Source organism: Rhea americana, unplaced genomic scaffold (assembly GCF_003343005.1).
Source record: "Rhea americana isolate MKP2758 unplaced genomic scaffold, rheAme1 scaffold_77, whole genome shotgun sequence".
Taxonomy (NCBI): domain Eukaryota; kingdom Metazoa; phylum Chordata; class Aves; order Rheiformes; family Rheidae; genus Rhea; species Rhea americana.
Window position 1 is genome coordinate 2318124 of NW_028186945.1, and position 27027 is coordinate 2345150.

At 35.9% G+C, this 27027-nt stretch overlaps 3 protein-coding genes across 8 annotated transcripts in view; 2 read left to right on the forward strand and 1 right to left on the reverse strand.

The window, feature by feature from the left end:
• The first annotated feature begins 145 nt into the window (after nt 1-145).
• Nucleotides 146-26620, forward strand: TRAPPC13 (trafficking protein particle complex subunit 13). 4 transcript variants are annotated; one of them, XM_085322354.1, is made up of 13 exons: nt 146-236; nt 6860-6928; nt 7860-7959; nt 8815-8899; nt 9605-9732; nt 9904-9976; nt 13369-13413; nt 16231-16248; nt 18447-18580; nt 21243-21441; nt 25083-25183; nt 26053-26203; nt 26301-26620. In XM_085322354.1, exons 1-13 carry the CDS (start codon nt 191-193, stop codon nt 26406-26408), a joined length of 1257 nt encoding a protein of 418 aa, XP_085178480.1. In that variant the 5' UTR covers nt 146-190; the 3' UTR covers nt 26409-26620. The 4 variants fall into 4 exon arrangements, with proteins under 4 accessions (XP_085178480.1, XP_085178481.1, XP_085178482.1 ...); XM_085322355.1 differs by having other exon boundaries at nt 26056-26203; XM_085322356.1 differs by lacking the exon at nt 16231-16248.
• Nucleotides 152-3779, forward strand: SHLD3 (shieldin complex subunit 3). Of its 2 annotated transcripts, none has more exons than XM_085322363.1 (2): nt 152-236; nt 2384-3779. In XM_085322363.1, the coding sequence occupies exon 2, from the start codon at nt 2521-2523 to the stop codon at nt 3268-3270; it is 750 nt and encodes a 249-aa protein (XP_085178489.1). In that variant the 5' UTR covers nt 152-236; nt 2384-2520; the 3' UTR covers nt 3271-3779. The 2 variants fall into 2 exon arrangements, with proteins under 2 accessions (XP_085178489.1, XP_085178490.1); XM_085322364.1 differs by lacking the exon at nt 152-236 and adding an exon at nt 786-2190.
• Nucleotides 14556-27027, reverse strand: part of SGTB (small glutamine rich tetratricopeptide repeat co-chaperone beta) — a 36032-nt gene continuing 23560 nt past the window's right edge. Inside the window, exons 11-12 of one of the 2 annotated variants that reach the window (XM_085322360.1) lie at nt 15480-15589; nt 14565-14799 (exon numbers count right to left, since the gene is read on the reverse strand). In XM_085322360.1, coding sequence (XP_085178486.1) covers nt 15502-15589 — 88 coding nt within the window. In that variant the 3' untranslated portion in view covers nt 14565-14799; nt 15480-15501. Of the gene's footprint in view, nt 15590-27027 lie in introns of both variants that reach the window. The other variant, XM_085322359.1, reaches the window with a different exon arrangement.

Consider the following 27027-nt stretch of genomic DNA (forward strand, 5'->3'; position numbering starts at 1 on the left):
TAGTTCCGCCCGAGCCCCGCCGGCGCCCGGCCGTGACGCGTTGCACCCTGGGACAGCCGTTCCCGGGTTCAGAGGTATTTGCAGCGCCCGGACTTTGCATATGTAGTTTGTCGCTGCCGGTCGCGCGCGTTTCGTCGCCGGAGGCGTTTTGGCCTAGCCGCCCTGCCGTAGGCGGCGGGAGGCCGGCGCCATGGACGTCAACCAGCCTAAGCAGGAGCACTTGCTGGCTCTGAAAGGTACCGAGAGCGCGGCCGGCCGGGCCCGCCGCGCCGCCCGCCTCTCCCCGGCTGCGCGGGCCTCTCCCANGGGCCGGGCCGGGCCGCGGCTGGCTGTGCGCGCGGGGCGGGCGGCGGCTCGGGCCGGGCCGGGGCGGAGCGGGGCGGTGCAGCCCTTCCAGAGCGGCGCTGGGCTTCCCTGCGTACGGGCCGCTCCTGCAGGGCTTCCGGCTCATCTGCGTTTTGCAAAAGCGTTTCGGCACTTGCCGCGATTTTTTTTTTAAAGCTCTCCTTTCCAGTTCAGGGAGCTTTTTTGCTCTTTTAAGCCTTCGCACGATAGACAGCTCCTGGCTTTATTCAGGTGTCACAAAGATGAAAATAAARGTATTGGTGCCTGTCAGGTGCCTTGCAGAATTTAGTGCAAAAATGAAGGCAGCTCTGTAAAGAAATTGGTATTTCTACTGGCAGTTGTATACCAGTAAGTTAGCAATCAAAGCATTGAAAATCCTGAAACTACTTGCACCCTACTTCAATGAAAAAAAAATTATTTCTCTTTTTCTAGCAGTGCTTGTTTTGAAAATAAATGTAGCATGTTACATAAGAATAGYAAGTAGTTACAGCTTGAGTTATGCAAACATTCTAAATCAGTGAGATAGTCTCATAAAGCAGTGCCTGTGTATAAATGACTTCAGAATCCATTTTCTGTCAATACCTTAGTGTTGCTCCTGGAGGTGATTTTTGTGCTGTCTGCCTGTTTAGAGTAAAATTTGTTAATCATAATTCAAAGATGATAAAAAGCTTTTTTTTCCACATGTGTGTGTACACACACAGATGCACTCAAAACCAAAAACCTGTAACATGGAACAACATCAGCCACCAGTACAGATGCATATTGAGAGTAGTTAATTCAATATTGAAATTTTTATGATATATCATTGTTTTACTGTTATGAGAAATCAGTAGAATTCTTGGGCTTATATTGAACTTAGTGCAGTGTCCAGGCTATAGATTTTACAAATAGAAGCGAAAAGGCATCTGGATTTCTTTGCATTGTGTGTATGTTAAGCAAAATCTTGATAGTACAATGACTAAGCAATACTAGGTTTTATTGTTTTAAACATTGTCCATTGCTGGTGTCTGTTGGGGAGCCTGACAGAGTGGCAAACTTACTTGGGGGGGGGAGGAAGAGCAAAAGACTGCATGTGTTTTAAGTGTTATATGTTTCATACTAGCATTTGTGGGGGTGCATGAAGGAAAACATAATATAATTTTCCCATGAAAGAAAGAAATGTTAATATTCTTAAAATATAAAAATGTGTCCTTCTGTTACTTGGATGGCTGCATGTATGGCTCAAAAGCTCCCCAAGTAAAACTAAAAATATAGTTCTGATATAAAATGAAAAAAAAAAATCAGACACAAGTGCTGTTTGTCCATAGCACTTCCCCTTTAGCCTGCAACTTTAAAGACAGTTATACTTGTCAGTACTATTTCAGGAAGGACTTTTTCATTGTTGTAACACTGAATGCTTTCTAGTTGCTTTATATTCTTTTGGTTAGCCTGTGAAAAGTAGTATTTTCCTCTTTAATGTCTTTAAATAGATTTGACAGGCAAATGTGATGTAATAGATACGGCAGGTGTGTGTGTTAATAGTGATATTAACATTTTAAGTGAATTATTTTACTTTCACTTCATACCTTGATATACATGTTGGTAATGTAGTATGTGTGCATAGTAATCTTTAGGAAAAGAGAATATGGTTACCTTAGTATGGAAAATTTGAGATCTGAGACAACTTTTGAGATGTCCTTAACTGGAAAAAAATCGCTTTAATATTCATCACAAAGATATGGCAAGAATAATGATGGATCTTAGTGGGTGGCAAGGATGAGATGACCTGCGCTGTAATGACCATGAGATGATAGTGAAAGGAATACTCTTGGGAGGGACAGCATTGAGCAAACTGTGTGCATACAGGTAATGTTTGGTGTACTGAAGTTATGCTGGCAATGATGAGATACAGTCAGTAATATTCAGCATGAGTAAAGTAGGAATGTTCTGATTTGTATCTCTAGTTTATTTTTACAACATGTTGCTTTTTTACAAGATACCCTAGCAATATGTGTGTGATTATGGTAGTATCTTATTCTTTATAATACTTCTGCTTTAGGTCCCGTTTTCCACTGGTCTTTGCAGCACAAGGCAAGGAAATTCTTGTAAATAGGATGTGTTTCAGTCTAGACTTAAGAATCCTAATCAAGAGACTGTTCCTTTTGCTAAGAATAACTGCATACTCTCAGTGCAAGCATGGAAATGGTCTTGCATTATCGACCACACCAGAGAGATCTAATAAAACTGCAAAAATTTGCAGAAGCAGCAGTGAAGGAGTTTCCCGTTCGTCAGTTACCAAGATTTACACCCTGGTTTCCAAATGATTTGTATAGACTTCCCCTCAAACCCAAAAGGCAGCCACCTGTTATCTCTTGTGAGGAGGCAGAAGAACTGAAACAACTTTCTACAGCTTCAGAATATATTGTAGGATCTCCTGATTATGACTGCACAAAAAATCTACTTGAGTTTCAGTCTAACATCAGACACGGGCAGACTTCAATCCAAGCTCAAACTGTCCACAGACCAATTAACTTGGAGAACCAAGAAGAACCACCATCCAACGGAAAACAAAAATTGAAAAGGTCTTGGAGTGTCTCTCTCCCTAGCACTAAGATCAAAGAAGAGATTCTTCCTTTGTCTCAAGAACTGCAGAATATTTTGGAAAGACTGAAACTGCATGTATTTCACAGAGCAAAGTGGACAATCGAACAGTCCATTTGTAATGATCAAACTTTGGAGGACAYCTGGATAAAACTGAATAGGCTCATCAAACAGAATGAGTTGCCATCTTGCAATGCTACAATCCAAAGATCTGTGGGACAGATATGGATTTTCTGTGATATATTATACTGTGAATATATTAGAAATATTCTTAGGGAAAGGCTAAGCCTTACTGATAAAATGAATTTGCTTGTGCATAAATTTGGAGTTATTTTTAGGTTATAATTTTAAGATAGAGTTCCACAATAATATTGCTGTCTGAAGAACTAGAATTTTTAAGCAGCTTAGAAAATACAGACTTTGGAACAACCAATGAATTAAAGATCAGGGAACTATTTAATATTATTTTGCTACATGTTTTCTTTATTTAACTTTATTTGACCAGAGATCTTATGAGTGCTTCTATTAATATATTTCTATTTGGTTTAGAACTATATTTATGCAGCTTTTCTCTACATCAGATGTCTAGGAAAAAAAGTCTGTTGTCTGGACTGTAATGGCAAGCTGTGTTGGATAATAAAAGTTATACTTTCAGTCAAGTCAAGTACTTCCTCACTGTGCTGTTTTGGTTGAAATTAGAAGAAGGAAAAGATGTTTTAAAGTGAACTGTTATTATCTCTGTAAAGAACTTTTTTTTTTGCCCCCTGCCAAGATTGTCAAGATCTGAGTATTTCCTGGAAGTAGTATGAAGGAATTGAAATTAAATACATGAAATAAAAGCTTTAAATACAAAAGTAATATTTTCTGTTCCATTCAAACATTGTCTTAATGATGTTATTAGTATTTTCACAGAAAAATTAGTGAAAGTTTCAGTGGAAGTAGAATGCTCTAGAATAGGTGACATCTTTATTGTTTTCTATTTTATGATTTTTGTATTAATATTTTCTCTGAGGTTGCTGGTCTTTGGTCTGTTATCTATGTTGGAGCCTCTGTTTGTTCTGGGGAACCAGAAAGCACTAATTTCTACCTGCAAGTCAGGAGATTAAGAAATCGGGCTTTTTTTCCATAAATCTCTATTTGTTGTTATAGAAGATAATGGTCTTTGAGGATCTCAAAGTATATTGTGGTGAAGGGCTGAGTTCAGTAGGACTTTCTGTCATCTGAAATAACGAACTGTTTCAAGGTCACACTGTCCGTGCTCACTACCACGTTTGGAAGGTCAGCAGAGCAAGTAAACCGGTATCCGTATAACTGCATGGGCCTGTGTTTCTCGTAAGGAATCCTGTTAACTCCTCTCTGGATGATGCTGATGTAGCTGGAGATAAAGGCCTGTGTCACCCCGGGGGTAGGGGGAAGGAGAATAGCGAGTGAAGGGTAATCTCAGACTTTGTTAAATTGCCACAAAGGCTCTTTCGTCAAATTGAAGCGCTCAGAAGTGTAACTACAGGAGATTCCCGTGTGTGAAAAGAAAATACCCCCCCCCCAAGCTTTAACTAGCAGTTTTTGTCCATATGATGTTCTATGTTGTCTTTATTGTAGAGATTACCTATCACTTGGCAGTGAATAGTTATGGTATTTCTCATGTTTGATGATCGGTACGTGTTTCTAAACTTTGAATGTTCAAGGAGTCTTTTATTGATATCCTGAGCTTTTATTTGAGATTTAAGATTACACGTTAGCAAAACTGAAGTGAAAYGCTGGCTAGAGTAACTCAGGGTCCTTATTTTTTAAAGTTATATCAACAGATTATTTCACTGAAATTTTCTTTCTGATCTTAAAGATAAGTAGTAACAAAGTTGCTTTTTACAGTCAGAATTTAAAAAGAAATAGTGGAGTAGAATGTAGCATGATTTGAGTTTTGTTTTATTTAGAGTTGTATTTTGTATCTATGTTCTTAAAAGCAAGACTGTTAAGCAAGAATAGGTAGTCCTGCAAAGATGCTTTATTTTCTAATATTAATTCAGTAGTGATAAAATGATATTCTACATACTTAGTTTGTGTTTTGACTTCATGCAGAGAGTATTTTTATTGCTGTTTCTTGATTGTTATCCATGCTTTAGTCACGTTATTAAACTTGAGCAGCAGTTGTTTCTTTAGAAGGAGTTAGCAAGTACAGGTTTATGAGCTTACGGTAGAACTGAATGCAGTTAGGTAGCTGTCAGTAGTGCAGTCCCGTTCTGTTTGCCTAATGCACATGAAAGAGAGGTAGAGAAGCATTTTGCCAAATGCCAGCAGTGACTGGTGCCACCTTTCCCCATGGTAGCTTTCAGCTCTCTGCCTCTTTGGGTTGGCTTTTATAATAATGGTACTTGCACTATGAGTTGCGAACACCTCACTGTAGAGTAATAAGAAGTGAGCACCACATTTATTTTCTTTAAAAAAATTATTAAAGTCTTGGGTAGCACTAATGTACAAGCTGCTTCATTTTGAAGTGTTCAGGAAATGCTTACCTCCTATGCATCTATAATTCATTATGTATATATTTTTCAAGTTTCAGCATTGAATCTGATTCTCTATTTACTCTGCTTTTGTTTATTTGAGGGCTTTTTATTTACTTTGCTCTAAGCCTTTAAAGGTCATGTCCTTCAACTTTTCTCCATTACAAAGGCAATGTATTTCCTTTTGCTTGAAAATTGAGMTTGATTAGTGTCAACACTAGCAAATTTGCATAGGTCTTCTTTAGGGAAGTGTAAGTTGTTGTGAACTACTACTACCCATTGCTTCACACAAAAATGTATCGAAACAATTGATTATTTAATCAGTTGGAGATAGTGAATGCTGACCTGACGTACAAGATGCTGCGAACGTATAGTAAAGATAAAAGTGCAGTAAATGGTTCAGTGCAAGGTTGTTGATTAACTTGCTGTGTTCAAGAGAAATCCCAAGACTTTTTTACTTTGTTTTCAGAACATGTATGTTTTTATATTTCAAAAGTTCAAAGGAAAAAATAAAGAGTGGTTTATTATTATTTTTTTAACACACTCAGATCAACACCTAAGGTCACAAGTGCTCAGCTTTCATGTGAGCGCTTTTATCTGRAGGTATATCCAAGATTAGAACCATTGATTTGTATGAATAGGGAAGAATTCTTCTTTTAAGAAACAGTAAGTCTTATGTGCAGTGTAAATAAAAATCATATAATTCTGGGTACTGTGAGTTGAAATAGACTTCCCAAGTTCTACTTTCCTGGAACAGGGAACTTTTTAATACTGAGTAAAATCTCAATTTTATTCTGTCAGTATTGATAAAATAGTTTTTGTCAGTGGGTTACCAAGTCTTTTGTTATTGCTTTGCTGGTTTGATTTTAAAATTCTGTCTAAAAGAAAAAACAGTTGTATAAATCTAGGATCTTAAACATATAACTCTCTTGCATATTGCATATCTCCAACTCTTGGAGATTAGACTGTAGATGGACTTTCATGTATCATGGGAGTGCGTGACTGAAAGGGTCTGTACTGGTCATTAGCCTAGAAGAGTCCACAAAAAAATGCAACCAGTGTGTTCATACAAAAGACGACAAAACTGTTAAACATTACCCTATAACAGCTATAAGACCTTCAGCATATTAGATTGAAAGCAGTAAAAAGTGCTGTGTCAAGGAAATAAAGCAAAAAGAGCAGTAGCATCACCAGTGCTCCTAGATCTCACAGTAGCGGAGAATTTTGTTAGGCTGAAAATAATCTGATTATCCGAAGAGTTGTTCTCCCCTTTCAAGCTGAGGTTTGGTTCTGTCTCTCTCTCTGTATATATATATTACTATTATTATTTTTAAGAACTTTATTTTTGTGAAAGGAGAGCAAGACAAAATTATACTTAAAATAAAATCCAGAGATACTTGTTTCATTGACCTCTGGCTTATTTTCTGATTTCACAGTGATGAGGCTAACCAAGCCTACTTTATTCACTAATATTCCAGTGACTTGCGAAGAGAGAGATTTGCCAGGTATGTCTTTTCGACTAACTGATTGTTTTGTACATATTAGCAGATCTATGCCATGTGAGCATCTGTGACTTAGATGCCACAAGAATCTTACAATCTCCTATAGTCTGTGATCTGAAATGACAGTATATTATATGAAATAAACATTCTTTTGGTAATGACTATGGGAAGATACCAAGGTAGTACTCTAAAACTCTTTGAAAACTTGGTGGGCATATTGTAAAAGTATGAGCTTGAAGTTTGAGTAATTAAGACATAATATTCCTGTAGAATATGGGCATGGTGGGGAGCATATAGGTGATTTAATGTGGATGGCAGCTGTAAGATAGACAATGCATAGACAAATGTTTAGAGTTAGTTGTCTTTATCTGGAGAAAATGGCCTTGCTAGTTAGGACCCATATATTAATGCTCAGACTATGGAAAATGATTTTGCAGGAGTTACTGCTGTACACTCCATGCTTGGTGTATAGAGAGCTGTTAAATCAGAAGTTCATGGGTTGTTTCTCGGTGATAGATGCAGTCTAGAAGTCAAGTGTAAGAAAGAGGCAAGGAATGAACCAAGGAAAGAGAGTTCTGTTGAAATCCAAAGCAAGTAAGGAAAAAAACTTCAGTGGGGCTGACTGATTCTGTTTTATTGCACTTTTTACAAGCAGAATTTCCCTTAAGATTTAATGTTAGTTTCAGCAACACCTTTGATACTTAGCTTTTCAGCATATATAGAATGCTTTTTTGGGCATAGATGCCTAAAAGTAAGTTATAATTTGTAAGCAGGCATATAGATCTCTAATTTATGCCTCAATACCTTGATTGCAAAACAAAGTATGTCTGAAATAAATTATATCTAAATAGGCAGTTAAATGTTATAATCTACATGTAGATATCATTCTAGATTTGCAAATACTCTTAATTTTAACAGTTTCATATTTCTATAGGTAATCTGTTTAACCAGCTCATGAAAGATGATCCTTCTACTGTAAACGGAGCAGAAACTTTGATGCTAGGAGAAATGCTGACTTTACCTCAGAATTTTGGGTAAGAACAATTTATTTTAACTACAATATATAATATATAAGGTTTAGGGTTTATTATTGTAGTAATATAGTGAAGTGTTCAGCGATATTTAGTAAAAAGAAACCTGTGGCTTGATTTACAGCATGAAATAAGATATAAACCTATACTAGATTATATTCATTGTCTGTAGCTTGACTGTGAATGTAATAGGAAATGAAAATTGAGAGAAATGTGTGGCTGTGGGTGAATTTTGACAGTGCTATAAACCGCAGTTCATACTAACAAGGTTTACTCCAGTGAGTTTAGTGGGTACTGAAAGCCATCTTATTCTATTCAGATTTTTCTAGTAGAACTTTTTCCAATTTGTTGGTTCTCTTCTGAAATTGTTTCTCTTAGAAATCTGAAGTTTTAGAAGTATGGATGTGTAATTGCCAGTATACCTCAGYACTTGATCTGGCAGTCTCTTAAGCTGTTCTCACTTTTGACTCTTAAAGGAATTCTGTTGGCTTGTGGATACTGGAAAATAAAAAAAAGATTAAAATGTTCTAAACCACTATGTCTGATGCTGCTCCATAATCTTAGCAAATGGAATTCCCGTAATAGAATCTTTTGCCTGTGATTTAAGCACTGTATTGACAAGGTGTGCTCTGAGTGCGGTGTACTGTGACTTGTGTGTAGCCCTCTTCCATGGCCTTTATAGGCTACCTCTATTAAAGCATTTTAAGAACTAGAGGCAGTAATTGGTATAGACAAGATTGCTGAACAGTTTCAAAAATCAATAGAAAGAAATTGAACTTAAAGGGTTTTTAGTGGAGTGTTCTGTGTTATTTTTTGTTTAAAATAATTGTTGCTAAATATACTTTTTTTTAAACACAGAAATATATTTCTGGGAGAGACGTTTTCCAGTTACATTAGTGTGCATAATGATAGCAGTCAAACTGTCAAGGACATACTGGTAAAGGTATGTGAAAATATATCTACTTCCTAGATTTATAAAAAATGTATTTAGTATGTTTCCTGACAGTATCTGGTGCATTTAGTATTGATGCATAGAGTTTAGAAAATACTTGCCACATTTATTTCCGATCCAGAAAATACCCCTGGAAACAAAAAGACATAAAAATAGAGAAGATTATAAAAAKCTATAAACATGAAAATAAAAAAATGGGATTTTATCAAAAAAAAAGGATAGGCTGTAAAGCTTCTGTAGGGAATTAGTGTAGCAGAACTTCCACAGCCAAAACAAATTGGAGTTGTTACTGGTTGCACTTTCAATGAGATCATCAAAGCAAGTCTCAGTAAAATACATATTGATTTGTATTTTACTTGTATTTCAAATGAGTTTTTCAGTGCATCATAGTTTTCACTTTTCTGTCAAGCAAATAATATGTTGAGAACAGAAATCCTACAAATGTTTCACACTGTGGAACTCAAAAGTGAGTGGAAGTTTTATGAGCTGCATGTTAAAGGACCGGACTCTTTATGTATATTTTTAAAATTGTCTTTAGTTTTGTCAAGTTACATGTCTAAGTTGTTTTACCCGTGTAAAAGTGTACAGGGTACAAAATCCTCTCTGAAATCTAGTACTTTTCAAAACAAATTGTTTTTCTTTAGAGTGCTTTAAGTTGCTGTGTTTATAACCAATCTTTTGTTTTTCTATTCCCAGGCTGATCTTCAGACAAGTTCTCAGCGCTTGAATCTTTCAGCTTCTAGTGCTGCAGTGGCAGAGCTTAAACCTGACTGTTGTATTGATGATGTGATTCATCATGAAGTAAAGGAAATAGGAACACACATGTAATGTTTTTAAATCTTCTAACTTGCATTTTTCATCTTTTTTTAATTATTGCAGAGCTATAATCAAGCTTAAATGAAACTGGGGCACATGAATACTAGGCTGTTTCTACTTTAATAGAGGCATGGAATCTAAAATTGTTGAGAAATTATTTAAAAATCTTTTTCTTTCAGCTTAGTTTGTGCAGTAAGTTACACTACACAAACAGGAGAGAAGATGTACTTCAGAAAGTTCTTCAAATTTCAGGTATTGTACAGAAGAGCATGTTGTGCTTGTAATAAGTGGGTAGGTCTGGAAAACTGGCATTTTTTTAAACAGTTGAGAACTTCTAAAGTACTTTTACATACTTTAAAAACGTATTTGACTTTGCAAGTTGAACCAGTGAAAGAAGTATTGCTTCAAACTTTACATGAACTGATGATTTCTATTTACCATACACTTTTCAGAAGTAGTAAATATTAATCTCTTTTCATTGATTGTGAAAGAAAAAATCAACACCAATTATTTTTCAAAAAATAGTTTTAAAGCAGCCAGCCTCGTGTTTTTTTTTTTTTTTAGCAGAACAAGTATTATCCATTCTAATTCTTACACACTCAACCTTTGAGTTTAAGATTTTGAAATTTTGCTTTTCTTTTAGTGTAGCTTTTTTAATGGAACTTAATAGTTTTTTTTGTTTTTTAAAGGAAACTAGGAAAACAAGTCTAATGTGGTGTATCTTACTAATAGCCATACAAGTAACTGATAGAGTTGAAACCTTTTGTTTTACCACACAGATTTCAAGACTTGATTAGAGTAACTGATGAAAGTATGAAATTACCACTATCTGTACATTAGTTCTTGCAGAAAAGAGTATATTTTAGCCATGTGTTTAAGGGATGTTTGTTTTCTGAGACGTATGATGAGGTTTGAAGAATTGTGGACTCTTTTCCAGAGAAAGAAGGTTTAGAGGACATACTTTACTGAATACATTTTGAGATACTCTTGTGGAGTTTCTGACAGTATAGATGCATTATGTATCTTTTGCAAGTTATAGATTATTTCATTTTACTCTTCTAGTCTTACATTCAATCTAATTACTTTATATTTAGACAAAAGTATTTCAATCTTTAGAAGACTAAATTGCTGTGTGTCACAGACAGAATAGTAGAGAGTGATATTAGTACTTGTGGGCCTTGAAATGGCAGATACTGGTTAGGCAAGATGTTTCCATATGATCCTAGATGATGATCCCTACATGTTTTTGTGTCATACACTCTCTAAACTCTGTAGTGTTTCTTCATCTTTACTGAGGCTGATTTTCATCTTTTTGGGTATTGTCTTATTCTCCTTGCAAAATCGTTTCCCTTGTTCTTTCTTTCTTTCTTTCTTTCTTTCTTTCTTTCTTTCTTTATTGTCCCTAGCTGTTTAGTATTCTGTCCCTTTGTTGCCTCCAGGCTGTCTTTGATCGCTGTCATGTACACATCTGCAGGCTTCTGGTTCTTATCTTCTCGCCCTCACTTGTTCTTTCCAGAGCCTTGTTCAAGTTTGTGAACTTATCTCCTTTATTGGATTTGATGGGGGCATTTAGGCAGACAGAGTTTTCAGAGGTCTGCATGCAGACTGTGATTTCTGTTTTGTCACTTAAACGTGGGCACCATTTAATGGCAGGACTCAAAACAGCTAAGAACGTTATCTGTTAAATTTCAAGCTCTTCCTTCGAAGAAGGAAGCACAAGAATGTCTCAAAAAGAATATATATCCTTTAACACAATTACATAAATATTCTTTGAACTATTACTAGAAAAATCCTTAGCTGAACAATTTTGGTCGCTATTTTTAAAAGTTTAACATGAGACATGGAGACCTAGGCTGGAAAATCTGAGAACAAAAAAACTGAATAGGGTCTTTATTATGGGAATTGGTGGCTGTTCTAGAGATAGAGGTGCTACCAGATACTTTCTGACATAAAAAGTACTTTCTGTTTGACAGATACTCGTGTCTTTCCATTATGTTTTTCAGATCTTCATCTGGGGTTATAGATTGTTTTCAAATAGCTAATTTTTCAACCATATATGTGCTTTTATATTAGCCAGTCGTGCCTTTTTGTTCCAAAACTTTCTCTGAGTAATTAACGCTGGTATGTCTGCATGGAGAAGAAATGATACTGTGTAGGGTTTTTTTGTGAACCTAACAATAATTACTGTTTTTTAATGGAATGCTATTTGAAATCTACTGAAGTTAATGGAAAGACTCAGTTTTTCAGATCAAAGGAAAGAAGTAGAAAATATCAGAATTTAGGGAAATTTATAAGGATCTGAGAGAAGAAAAATACTTTAATAAAGTTTTGATTCCCCCCCCCAGAGAGTAAGTTATGATTATTTGAAAAATTTGAACATTATTCCTATTACCATGCTCCATGAGGACCCATTTTTAACTTTGATTTGTTGAAGCTAAAAATTTTGTCACAACTCAGAACTTTGTACTGCATCTTGATTGACCSCTACTTACATATAAACTAAAGAAAATTTTTCTTGTGTAAAGCAAGATAATTTAAGTTTCTTTCCTGATAAGTGTAAAAAAAGATTATTTCTTTCGGTCATATCAATCTATGTCCATTTCAGATTTGAATGCATTAACTATTTTGAGTTAATGTAATAGCTGTAGTGGCTTGATGCACAAAATACAAAAGGTTGAATTGAGGCCAGGCTCTTCTCAGTGGTGCGCAGTAACAGGATGAGAGGCAACAGGCAAAAATTCAAACACAAGAAGCTCCATCCAAACTTGAGGAAAAAAACTTCTTTTCCATCAGGGTGACTGAGCACTGGAACAGGTTGCCCAGAGAGGTTGTGGAGTCTCTTTCCTTGGAGATGTTCAAAAGCCATCTGGATGCAATCCTGGGCAACCTGCTCTAGGTGACCCTGTTTGAGCGAGGGGCTGGATGAGATGATCTRTAGAGGTCTCTTCCAACCTCAGCCGTTCTGTGATTCTGAACCAGTGCTTCATTATCATCCTTCCAGCAGAGAATTATTATCTCTTGCAGATCTTACGGATGAAAATGTTTTGTGATATTTCCCCCCTCMCCCTTAATAATTGTAGTAACTGTATTTTCAAGAAGAAAGTCAAGGTTAGTAATTGTTTGTTGCTTACGCTAGTCAAATGAAACTGATAGTTTATTATTTCATTTATTTTTAGAGAGCCCTCAAGCAAGCAGTTTGCTGCAAAATACTGAGGGACTTGTAAATGTTTCATGRTTCTTGCTTCCTCTTCAAAGCAAGTGCAGACCACTTCAGGAAAGTAGGCGATGTGCTGTTACGCTAAAGACATTAATAATCAGTGACTAGATTTGCCTGCTTTCATAGGTGGAGAGTGCTTGAGTGGTGAAGTAGTTGTTATCAATACATAAAAACTATTCAGAYGTTAGCAAGATAATCGTATGTGCAGATAAGTAGCTAGTATGTAGTATGAGTTGTGTTGGGTTTTTTTTAGGTGAGATGGTGGTATCATACTTCCATTATGCATCTTTCCTGCTTAAGATCCTAAGGGAAAAATTACCACTATAGTAAAGATCCTAGCACTTACAAACTTCTTTTAGTTTTTGTTTTTTATACTAAAGATGTCTGAGAAAGCAATTGTAAATCTTTCTTTTTTTTTCCCATTCAGGTTCTCAAACCACTAGATGTGAAGACCAAATTCTACAATGCTGAGGTAAGTGTGAGCTGTTTATATTTGAGTTTGGATGCTTTTTGTTTGTTTGGGACTTTCTGCTTTGCATTAGATGATTGCTAGGTTAAAATCAAAGAACTTCTAAAATACAAAATTTCTTAGAAATATAATCATCTCCAAAGGAGAAAAATCAGGTGGTGGGTTATGTATTGTTTATTGGGCGGGGGTATAATAATTTTTTTCCGTATATGTTTTAGACATCAGAAGTCCATTTCATTGTCCTTTTTTATAGATGAACAGAGGAGAAAAGATGGTATCTAAGGCAGATATGTCAGAACCTCAATGCAATTGACTGAAAATTTTGCGTATTTACTTCTTTCCCATGAACTCAAATATTTGCARTTGTAGCTTTCATTCTTAGGGTGACTGAAGAGTACTTGACATAAGGTGGATCACTTAAAGCAGATAATAATTTGCCACACTGTGGGAGATTTTGTTTTTCTCTAATATAGATATGGTCCCTCTGTAAAAWAACTTAATGTCTGTGTTTGTGGCAGTTGTACATAGTGCTTCAAAATTAAATGGCCTTGTATGTTCATTAAATATTTATATGGAGTTACTTAAGCATTTGTCTTTGACTACTTATAGGGATGGTCTTAACTGAAGGTGAAAGACAGTAGAAAATTAAAAAATAAATACAGCATACTTTTTATTTGTAGAGGTCCCCTGTGCATGCATGTATTCTATGGGTATTTTGTAGGAGTAGTTCATAAGATAATTCCTTTAGGATTTATCCTAATATTCCTTTAGGAGTAGTTCATAAGATAAGAAATCAGGACATGTGTTTTCATCATTATCATTTACTTGCTTTGTGATAACGAGCAAGTAATTGAATTTCCTGTGCATCATATTCTGTATTGTTTGTATCAATCTAAACTTTATACTTGCAAAACACTTCAAGTTTTTTATTATGAGTGTTAAACTTCATAGCCCCTGAAATATGGCTAATTATTACACTGCTARCCATTTGGTTGGAAACTTTCATTAGTATGCTTAAGTAGCTTGGTTGGAATAATTCAKACAATTTGTGTTAAACTAAGTAGCAAATGTTTTGCTATCCTGTTTGTTCTTAAATAAGCAGGTATATGTGTTATGAATTTGCATGTAGGCAAGCAGAAAGTCTCAAAATCTTTTTATTGTTCTGATTTATCTTTATCATGGTTACAGGTATAGAGTTTCTCATGCAAGATTATTACTATTCAAGTGCAAAACATATATTTCTTTCCCTTCCTGACACTATGCATAGAGAAAACAGGTAGAGGGGAGAAATAACATGGTAATTCCTGGTCTACAAGTAAGGATCTAAGGTGCCAAGATCTGTCTTGTCCACAGTCATGTGGGAGGTTTTCCATGAACATTTTCCCTCTGCTGCAAATGAATAGCATATAAATTATAAGATATTTAATATATAGCATGTAAATTGTTTAGAGGGAGGAAAAATCAAGGCTTAGGACATGACTCCTATTACCACTGTATCCACATAATTTATTAATTTTTTTTTTTTTTTTTTTTTTTTAAGATTGTGGATGATATTAACTGAGGACTTTTCATTTGCCTAGCAAACTGGTATATTACCATTACGATTTTGCTTCTGAAAGTATAAATAACACTGCTGTATGTTTTGACTGCAAGAGTCAAATTAAAAAGTGAAAAGTCAGTCCTTGGTCAGATGCCGTATGTGATATTACATTGCTGTCAGAGGCACTGAGAACTTCGTTCTGTATGTTAAGAAAGAATGTTGCCCTGGAGAGTAGGGGAGCAACAAAAAATTGTATGGATCAGTTATCAGTTAACTAAAAGTCTGTAAAGATTGACTAACCAGTTAAACTCTTCCCATTAATGTTACAGATGTGATACTAGCTATTCATGAAGTCTGTCTAAAACTAAAACTATKAATTGCTATTTCTAGCAGAAAATCATTTCACTTTTCTAAGACCAGGAAGTAATGCTGAACCGTAATCTTCTGGCTTGTTGCTCATATCGCAATAGCATCCAAATCAAGTTGGTCACTGAAATTTATGGGACGAATGCGAGCCCTGTCACCTAACCTGCCGCAATCCTGTGATCGAGTCACCTGCCACAGTCTATGAGAAGTCTCTCACCGCCGTCAGTAGGCCTTGGAAAAGGCTCGGTAGAGGTTCTGTTCCTGCAAACATGCCTAGGGAGACAAACACACAGAGAGTTWAGAAAATAAAGTTTGTGGTTATAGTTAGTCTTTTTGAGGGATCTAGTCAAGAAGGAGTTTTTCCTAGTATATTATGCCAAATTTTGTCATAAGCTGCAGCATTGCAGCTTTGCTAGAACACATTGTTTTTGGTTTTAGACCTTATATACAGACAATTCAAATTGTCTGTAAAATGACATGGATGACAAGGACAGTTTTTTCTTTTCATATACAAACCATTGCATGGATTTAAATTCAGGACAAAACTTGCTCAGAAACTAACTGCTTTTTTTTTTTTTTTTTTTTTTTTTTTTTTGGTCAGTTTATTCTACCATACTTTATCTGTGCCTTGTGTGCCTTAGGCTCTATTTTGGATTGGTTCCACAGCAGTTAGTAAAACCTGAAGCAAAGCTAGTAAACCATGTAACAATATTAGCTATATCTTTTAGAAATGTAGTTGCCATCTTTGTTTGCATCCATTTTTATTTACATTTCTGTCTTACTAATGCAATCTTGTTTAGATGATGCAAAAAAAAAAAAATGCAGAAATGCATTTTGTTTGAAAGTTAGCCTCCTTTTTCTTTAACATTTAACCCTAATTTCTCTAATGTGTTCTTTTTTTATTTTCCCATTAGAGTGACCTCAGTTCTGTGGTAATTTTTATTTATTTTTTTATAAATATGTATGCTTTTTTAATCGTCTATCTGTCTCTGTGCTTATTGTTGACATTATTTTAAAAGCATAATGCAAAAGCAATGTTTGTTCTGTGTATCTTGAACTGATGTTTTCTCATCTTTTATATGTGCAGCTAATCATTTAAATGGTTAACTCTTTCTTTAATACCCATTGTTGAAACTAAAAATTGATTACTTCAAGCTTGTATTAGTGTGGGCCATTCTATAAAAAATTTCACCAAAACTTACYAGATAGACATTTTATTTTTAACTGAACAAGGGGATTTTACAAGTTATTATTTGAAAACTGAGGTTTTTTTTTTTCCTAAATTATCTTTTTTGAAACACTGAAATGTAGTTTTAACTACAAGACTGCTTATGTAAGCTGTGGCAGGACTTTTCCTATCTATTGGTGGAGACACTGGGTTTGAGGAGAGAGCAGCAGCTGTATTTTCTATCTTCCTTTTGCTAGCTGAAACTGTGCTTTCAAACGTCTAACTGCATGTAACAACTGATGAGTTAGTATGGTACTTTTGCAGTCTGATTTTGCTTTAACTTAAGGTGTGCATTGTACTAAAATAAACTGCATTCTTGTAAAGTGCCAAAAGGTTTTTTTTTAAATCATATTATTAAAACAATTTGAAAATAATATGAAACTAACTTGCTTTTTCATTATGCTGCTTGTTTTTTCTTTCCTCTTTCAAATTAGCTCTTCCTAAATTTCTGCTATTGGTTGCTGCATTAAAACAACTAAGATGTGGGTAAATGGAGATTTTGAGCAATGGATTTATGGGATATAAACAGTATCAATTTAAGTGACAGTCAGATAAGCATTGTAGTGATTACATGACATATGCTGTTTTATTTAGAAGAGCTGTGTTTTGCTTGGGGGTATTTCCAACTCCTCCTGCAAGTGCAAGGTCTTTCCGTAACCCACTGAGCTTGCTGAGTTCCCGTTGCTGAATATCCGCTGCTGTCTGGCTGGTGTGTAACACGTTGAGAAGGCACAGTTAGTAGTTCCAGTGCCGTTCTGTGTTTCTGCCTCTAACATGAGGCCTTTAGAGAATAAAACTTCCGAATATTTTGTCCCCTCTGTTATTTGTAATTTATGAGCAGGACTGCATTTGCATAATGAAAGCACTTGTTTTACACTGATTAAAAGGAAACTGTAAGCTTCCTTCCACCCTCACCATAAAATACATTCTTTGGATTTATCCTGATGAACTACCTAAACTGATTTGTACTAATTTATTGATAACTCTCTTGCAGGTGCAGATTTGGTACTTAAATAATTCTTTTTTTAAATTGGTGCTTTTTTGTTTTTCTTTTTTACTTCTCCAGGGGCTTGTATCTCTAGCAGACTGAGCCTTCAATAATTACTCCTCCCTGAGATTTTAGAGAGAATTCCACAGAAACAAGGAGACAAAAACACCTCTAGCTTCGTGTTTTTAGCTTGTGAAGTTTAAACTCTCTGTAGCTTTCCTTCTTATACTAGAATTGGTCCTTATACACTGTTTTCAGGCATTAGTTTCATTTAACAGATATGTCTTACAGGATATTTTGAAGTTAGATCATCAATTAAATTGGTGGATGCATATAGTATTGGTAACCATTGGCATGATGCAGCTGAGCAAGAGAGGAGGCTGATTTGCTTTTTAGCTAGGGCATCGGTGTTTCAGARTAGTAGAATCTCAGAGCATGTACCTGAACTATTACACTTAAGTTCTACAAACACGCACCTTTATTTTATTTTTTCCATAGCTTGATGCACTAGTAACTTGGCATGGCATGTCATTAATGTGCACTGCAATTCTTTACCCTTTATTCTATTACCTTTTGGGTTTGTTTTCTTAACAAKTTGGATAAAACTTGAGTTGCTATTGAAGTGTTGGAAGTCTTGGGAAGTCGTAATCTAAAGCTTTATAAAACAATAGCTAGAACATAGCAAAATTATCCCACATCCATTGTTTTGCAAGATATCTGTTGACTAACACTTTTGCTCCTATTAATTATTGTTGGGATTAAGGGTTTTTTTTTCCTGCGTTAATTACTGTAATTTGATTTGCAGGCATGAACTAAACACACGTTTTATTTATTTGTTTATTTTTAATAGGACAGTCTAGTCTTTTTAATAATACTAATCATATTTTCATGAACTTGCACTTCTGTTTTTTCAGACAGATGAAGTATTTCTGGAAGCTCAGATTCAGAATATCACCACCTCTCCAATGTTTATGGAGAAGGTTTCTTTAGAGCCATCTATTATGTACAACGTTGCAGAACTGAACACAGTTGACACGGCAGGGGAAAGGTATGTTCAGATTCAGGAAGCAGCTGATACTTGATTTTGAATCTCTTTGTACTGTGATTTCACGAGATATAAGGATTAAAATTAGTGAGTTGTCTGTAACTGTAGGATTGCGATTCTTTTTGCTTGATAGAAAGATCAAATTCCTGTTGATGTATTCAGCTGGAAAAGTTGTCAATAGTTTTCTTTTTATAGGAATTTCTATTAAAACTTTGTCTAAAATCTATTTAKTAGAGAAATCCCCCACTTAATCCTCAAATAACTGATAACATGGATGTATTGAAAACCTACTATTTTTATAAAATGTAGTGCACATCTGTTTCTGACTTGTTCATTTATACGTATTTATCCTTACAGAACCCATCTGACTTCCCTACTTCCTTCTAAGAGCCTCTTGCCAATTTTTAGTTTTWCTAATTAAGATCCAGCAGTCCAGGTGGATCAGTGCAGTGCCTTTAAAGGCTCTTAAAATATAAAAATTTGTCACACAGTGAAATAAATTAAAATACCATTTAACATCAGTCAATAAATTACAAAATACCAGAAGAATTGTCTGCCACACTCAGTATAAACCGTTATGGATACAAAAGCTTGTGATGTCTCGATAAAGGATAGCTTAAGCTGTTTGTGCTTTGCAGTTTCTTGTGTTTTTTCAGAGGAGGTGTAGTTTTGCTGCTGCTGCTGTAATGGGCTGCAGTGGAAATTCTCTCTCCTAGCCCATCCATGCTTTCAGCTCTAGCATGGCTGAGCATTGTTCTTAGGAAGTGTCAAATATTCATTTGCTATAATGTTCTTTATCTTGAATCAGAATCATGGGCCGGTGAGATTGAGAGAGATTCTCTGAAATTTACTGGGAAGGAACAAACAGCTTTTTGCATAGCAGAACTATTTAGAGAGATTTAGAATGAGCTGGTATTGTATATTGAGAATTAATGAATGCAGTGTATAAGSTGCCTTTCTGCACCGATGGGTCAARTCTAAGCAGTTGCAAAAGCCTTATCAAGGCTGGCAAGAATGGTAAAGAGGAGATTAAAGAACAATGTGGTAGGGAAAAGCCCCAAACTAAGGGTTACTGAAGATACTATGTGAACAGTTAGTCTTGAAGGCAAAAACTTAAAGGTCTGTGCTTTGATCTAATGGAAAAGGCTATAGATATTTTAAAAATTGTAAGACAGTAGTTCTTGTCGAAARTAGTTGGACATAAATTTGACTTTAAAGCCAAACTGTGTATTGTAGCTCCTAGCAATCATTAATGAAAAGTGTGTACTAAAATATTAAAAACCTGCTAGTGTTAGGTATGTTTGTGATTTATGGGAAGGATTGGATTTTTAAGTGTACCATCCCTATGGGTCAWTGCTCTGAAACATAGTGTTGATTCTCAGTATCTGAAATAGCTTTTTTCCTTCTCTTTGTTTCAGGAAAAACTAGAGTTCRAGAACTCAGTTGTAATAACTCTTAAAGAGGAAAATGAAAATGAGTTTAATCCATATTTACTGTTGTCCTTGCCTTCACATTATTATGTGATACTATCTTAATTTGTTCCTGAATTTGTTAAGAAATATTTCAGCACCTGTTGTTTCAGGCTTATTAGTAGCTCCATTAAGTTACTGGCCTTTTTTGCAACTTTTTCAGTATTTCGTTAGCAAATCAATGTTTGTGTTCAGTTTTGTAAAACAGACTATTTCCCTTTGCTGTAACATCTGCCTCACAAGTTGCTGAACAGTAGTTTGGTAGGTACTTTATGTAGATACTGTATAGGCATCTCTTAAGAATTTATTTCCTGGATTATTTCATGCCATGAATAATGTTTTAAAACCTTGTCAAATCACATTGTTAGCATGAAGAACTCTTTGCTTCAAAATGCTAGTAATTCTTAACTATAGCAATTACTTTTTCCCTACCCTCCTCCATCTGGATAATTTGAAAAATTAATTGACAATTGATCTGAAAAATCAAAGTGGGCATCTGGATCCATTTTTGTTCCAATGTCTGTGTCCCTCCCAAAATAAGATACTTGGCTTAGGTATAGCTATGTTTCCTTATTTGTATCTGCTTCCTCATACTGCTAGGGTAAAAAATGCATATTGAAGTTATTTTACATGTTGTTTTACATCTGTCTCTCCCAGTCTATGAATATCTCAGGCAGAATGCAGTACAGGTTAAATTTAGTTTGTGTACTTGTGGTAGATGGAACATTGCTACATTTTTTTTTTTTAATTACAAATAAATCAGTATTTAACTATACTATTCTAAATTATATTTTGCTTTACGTTTTTCRGAGCTAATGCAAGTCTTGGTTAATGAGATTCAATAGTCTTCTCAAAATTGCCAGCACTGTTTTCTGAATGCTGAGATGCCACATAATAAATTACAATTCAGCAAAGCTGAACTCTGCTTCTGTTCTTTCTGCCTCAGTTGGGTCAGCTCTCTTGTGATCTAAACATGCTCCTTTACAGGCATTACAGTTCAAGTATTCAACATAAATTCGGGAGTTGTTTTCTGTTGTGAAAGCACAGAAATATGAAATGTGTTTTATCATGAATAAAATATCACAAATGTAGTAAAACTGCAGAGGGATGGGGAGAAAAGTTGAATTCTTCTTAAGTCCTTTAAAAATAACTTTAAATAAAGGCTTTTTTTTTCTTTCCTTTTTTGTTTTGTAAAGAGCATCTACTTTTGGCTCAAGGACTTACTTACAGCCTATGGATACACGCCAGTATTTATACTGCTTAAAGCCAAAGCAGGAATTTGCAGAGAAAGCTGGAGTAATAAAAGGTGTAACAGTGATTGGGAAACTAGACATTGTATGGAAAACAAATCTGGGTGAACGAGGAAGGTTGCAAACTAGCCAACTCCAAAGAATGGTAAGTCTTTAACTTAGACATCCACTTAAGCTAGTCTCTGTTTTAAGGTAACTAAATGAGCAATAATGACTTGAAGAAGTCCAGGCTGCTTACTTTCTGGATCTTATTCTGAATTCACATGCCTTTGTATTTTATACAAGTTTGGGAAAGTTATTTAATACAGATACTGAATACAAGCTTGCTATGTGAAAAAACACTATTTGGAGAGAGAGTGTAGCTGAACAAAAAGATTCTTATCCCTTTTCATGGTGTGAATGACAACATTTTGGGGGACTTTCTTCAGAATTTCGTTTTTTTCTGGCATATAACATGAMTTTTTCTTTTTTCACAGCACTGACCAACATAACTTAATAGATTGTACACTCAAGTGCCAGAGTCAAGAAACCTGTGTAACAAAATATGCGGTACCTCATTGCTAAGGCCAGCAGAGGTGTGCTGTTTTAGCCATGCAACTCTCTTCTGCTCTGATCTTATCTCAATTTTGCCAATTGCTGCTAAATTATTCTATAAAATACATTTTTTTATTGTATTTTTTCTAAAACTCTCTTAGTAGAGTATTACGGCAAGTTACCTCTTGTTCAGAGAATGAGATATTAGTTTTCCCAGCAGATTCCTTCCTGTCATCTAATAAAGCTGAAAACCTGTGTAACAAAAAAAGAGTAAAAATAACTTGTTGAATGCTGTCTGGCAGCAAACTAGAGGGCACTGACAAAAGAGCTTCTTTAAGTGTGCCGGCTGTCGACACAGAACTCTGCTGCCTGGTTCATATGGACTTATATGAGCTTCTGTGAATAACAGTATTTATGTGTAGTATAATACTATTCATCTTTCAGATCCAGTTTTCAGTTCAATCTATTCTCTTCTGTTTGGTTTATATATAAATTGTTCATGGATTGTAAGCTGTAATTACTGGGTTGCTTAAGTCACCTGCGCAGCCTGTCTGCTTTTATGCCTAAGCTTGACTTGCACTATCTTTTGAATTAGTGATGGTGGAAAAGAGGAAAGAAGTAAACCATTCTGACGATTGCGTCTTAATCTGAGTTTACAAAACTTGCAGTTGGGTTCTGTCGCGTGCGTGCTCTCTCGCCTGCTTGCTTGCTCTCTCTTGCGCTCTTTGTCTTGCTCGCTTTCCTCCCTCTGAATTGTCTAGTAAATCGAGCAATTCTGTAGGGAAATCAATCACATGAAGTTGGAACCAGGCAAGGAAATTTGGATCACGAAAATTCAAAGTTAAGTCACTAAAATTTGTTTTTAATTTAGATGTTAAACATCTCTTTATAACCACACCAGATTAGAAATTGGCCTTTTTTAAAATTCAAGTACTTCTGTTACTTAAAATTTGTTGCTTTTTTTTCTTGCTAATCAGTTCTCTCATTTCCAGCTGACCTTTTCTATGATCCCTCTTAAGACAGATCTTCTCTCCCTAAGTCAGTAGTCTCTCATTCTGAGTCCTTTCTTTTGAACCTTTGAGAATTGCACTTGAAATCCAGTGGTGATTTAGTAAACTCCACATTCCAGTACTAGTTTTATATATTCAGTCATCATTGTTGTGTGCTAGTGATTAACTGAGAGCTATATTTTGTTCTTGGAGCAACACCTACCTTTGAAAAAGCAGCATGGAGTTGTTTTTTTCCTTTGAGATGCAATGCAGCACCCTCTTATCTTCTCTTGATATTTTAAGTGCTATTCCATTATTTCATTTCTAGACTCTTTTCATCTACTATATTTTTCTTCTAACCCACTTACTAGCTCTGTAACCAGTTTTCCTCAGCAGGCCCAGAATTTTACCGCTTACTGTGCCTCCACATCATCATCTGCATTCGGATCAGGAATGTGCTTTTGAAACAAAAAAGACTGGATCATCCCTGCTTACCATGCTTTGGTCTGCAGAGTGGTCTTGGAATTCACAAACAATGTTATTTTTGGATGACATTAAACTTTGTGATCTATGTCTGCAGTACGCTACGGGTGCTGCCCGCGTCAATGGGCGTTCAGCTCAGGTCTGGACTAGAGCTAGTCCAAAGTAAAAACCCCAGAACACGCATGGGAYGGACGTCAGGGCACAAGCATCAACTGTTCTGCTGTACAGGTTGTCTTCTGCAGTAGTTGTTAATGTAGATGTAGTCTTAGTGAATTAGGGAGGATAAGCTATCGCCAATGCATGGCATTCCACTTTGTCCAAATTTCCTCGGCTTCGCCACGTTCACCTTATAACAATTTTTGGCTGAACACAGCGGTAGGCGAGATGGCGTCCTCCTCCCTCTAACAGCTCCTGGTGGAATAGCTGGCTTTGGGCTTCATCCTCCTGCTGAGGCCGTCCTCCTTCGTTGTTGCTTCAGTGCATGGCTTTCCCCGGCCATCTCTTCTTCCGCAGTACGTCAGTGCTAAGGCCAGCAGAGGTGTACTGTTTTAGACATGTAACTCTCTTCTGCTCTGATCTTACCTCAATTTTGCCAATTGCTGCTGAATTATTCTATAAAATAGTTTTTATTGTATTTTTTTCTTAATCTCCCTCTTAATAGAATATTATGGCAAATTACCTCTTGTTTAGAGAATATTAGTTTTCCCAGCAGATTCCTTCTTGTCATCTAATAAAGCTGAAAGTGTTTGTCCTTTTTCAGTGCTGAATAGTTAGATATCTTCCTTGCAAGTCTCTTAAAGTTACGTTGCTCCACTGGTGTGAAATTCTTCTTCTAATCGGTTTGACGTCCCTCTGCTCGCTCCAGTGTCCAAGATTTCCTTGCATCTGTCTTCCTTCTGTGATGAAGTGTGTATGAGTGAAGACTGTTTCCAACTTGTCAGTCACTGGCTTTCTGTCCTTCTTTAAGGAAACCTTTTAAGCAGGTTGTAAATGTAACTTTTYCTGACTTTTCCTACAGCACCCTTCCATCAGCAGAATTTGAGTATCTCCCACAATTAAGCCTTGTCAAGCAGGCAAAGTTTCCCCACTTCTTCCTTTCTGATCTGTCATTTGTGGGTGTTGAAAACATAACAAGTTTTTATCCGCAGGTTACTGGCTTGAATCAGCATGAATTGGTAGTAACTAGAGGTTTTTATCATAAGTTTGTTAGTAACCATATCAAATGAGTTTGCCTCTTGACACAGTTTGATAGTTGACAAGTGTTCGTGTCATACACCATTTTAACAGGTGGCCATTAATAGCTATTTTGGCAGAGGTTTGAAGGWCTGAAATGGCCAGGAGAATGAACAACCATTTCGTAGGAACAGGGCCATTTCTAAGGACGTGGAACAACGGTGGATTAATGCAGGAAAACTACACTTGGTTATCCACATACTATCTYTAATAGAGCTCTTAGGATGAAATTTCATCTTTTCAGGCACCATTTGTGGGTRTGCACACTTTTAAGAACGTGGACTATCTGGAAAATGGAGTAATAAAGAGCATCTTGTGCCCTGCGCAGATCATCCTTGCCTAATGAATTGTTGAACCCATCGGGATGATAATACTCAGTAGTGGATGGAGCACTGCTGTGATCTGAGTACAGATCAAAAGTGCAAAGAGTCAAACTTTGTTTAAATTTCTCTTATACTAAGGTTGTCGCAGTAAGCAAAAACTTGAGTAGTAAAAACTTCAGCTTTGCTGGCCAGCATTTAAGTATGAATTTTCTGTACTTTCTCAGGCTCCTGGTTATGGTGATGTAAGGCTTTCACTGGAGACAATACCAGACACTGTAAATTTGGAAGAACCTTTTGACATTACATGTAAAATAACAAATTGCAGGTAATGATGTCAGGTGATTCTTGTGCTTTTTCCCCCAAGTGGGTAAGTTSTGGCTATTGTGTTTAATTTTTCAATGCTTTCTCCTGAAACAGCTCAAACCTGCTCTTTACTATCAGTTGCAGCAACACCAAACTGATAATCCTTTTTGAACTTAGGGAGTAAAATGGTATCTTTGGAGTAAAGTGATTTTTAAAAGTTCTTCCATCATTATCTCCCAATACCATTTGGCTTAGGAAACTACGAAAATATGTAGTTGGAAGTTCATGGAAGTGGCTGCAGTATCACATAAGATGCACCCCATGCTTAAATCATACATCATCTTAATTCTTAAACAAAATTAGTTCTATTTATTTTATACTACAGCTAACTTTGTAAGAATAAATGATGCCATTTGTATCTATTTGACCTTTCTGCTAATTCTGCAGCACTGCTAGAATGCCGCCTTAAACATTGTCTAGGTAGTATTTTGTAACTTCTTTATCTATATTTTGATCTACAATAGTCCTTTATAAAAAGATTGTAGAATAAAATTTAAATAATGAAATTATAGATAGCATTTGAAGCCAAGGACTAACAGTAAAGTATTTGACATACCTTTGTTTCTTGTCTTGTAGCCTACACAAAATATGAGCAGTATTACTCTATCCAGTGTAGTTAAACCCATGACGAGAACATTCATATATTGGATGGAACTGTCCATCAATTGCTGCGTATCACTGTAACTCTTACTTGCCTTTTTTTACTTATAAATTAATTACAAATGCTTGATTAACAATAACCCGAGTAATAATCAAGCTGGTTTATGTCTGCAGTCCTTGAATGCTTAAAAAGCTCCCTAGGTTTATTCTTGTTTTTCCAATTTCCTCTAGCAGTGAAAGGACTATGGATCTGGTTTTAGAGATGTGCAATACTCACTCCATCCATTGGTGTGGAGTTTCAGGAAGGCAGCTTGGAAAGCTACACCCAAGTTCATCCCTCCATCTGGCACTTACGTTACTGTCTTCAGTGCAGGGACTGCAAGTAAGTCTTTATAACACAACTTTGTTATAAAATATCCATGTTATAAATGTAGTAATTCTTTTTAATAATGACTTTTATAAATGCTTTTCCTTTCTAGAGTGTCTCTGGCTTAAGACTTACAGACACATTTTTGAAGAGAACATATGAGTATGATGACATTGCACAAGTCTGTGTAGTTTCTTCAGAAGTCAAAAAAGAAAGCTGAAGAAAAAAGTTGTATAAATACTTGTGCTAGGCTTTTTTGGACCAACCTTCTATGGTTTTGCAGCTGAATCATTAAAACATGTAAAAACAAAACCCCAATATAGCCATAAGCATGTTTATTTAATTTCTGTGAGCATTTTTTGAATGTTTTAAAATCTTTTAAAAAGATGTGTTTACATTTTATCTATTGAAAATAAAGCCTTTGAAGAAAGAGCAGGTCTGGCAAATTATAATGTATTAACATCACCTTGCAGGGGGAAGCATATTCATATGCAAGTTCTCTGAGATAGCAGTACTTCGTGTTACTTTTGTTAGTAATTTTAAATAAGTTATTAAAACATTTAAAAATTAAGTTGTGGGTCTGACAGAACTGTTTCAGTTGAAGGAACTGGCCTTTTACTGATGAGTTCCTAGAATCCAACCCCCTAAAGAAACACTTGYGGGCAGCTGGAGCGTCAGGGTAGGTGTGTGTGTGGTACATGCACAGCGGTGAGCACCAGAGCAGCGTAGCGGCACGGGCTGAGAGGGGGAGCAGCTCGCATTGGTGCTGGTGCGACGCCAGCAGCTAGAGCGCCGCGTGCCAACCAAAGCACTTGCTGACTGTGGCTCAGTCGCTGGGA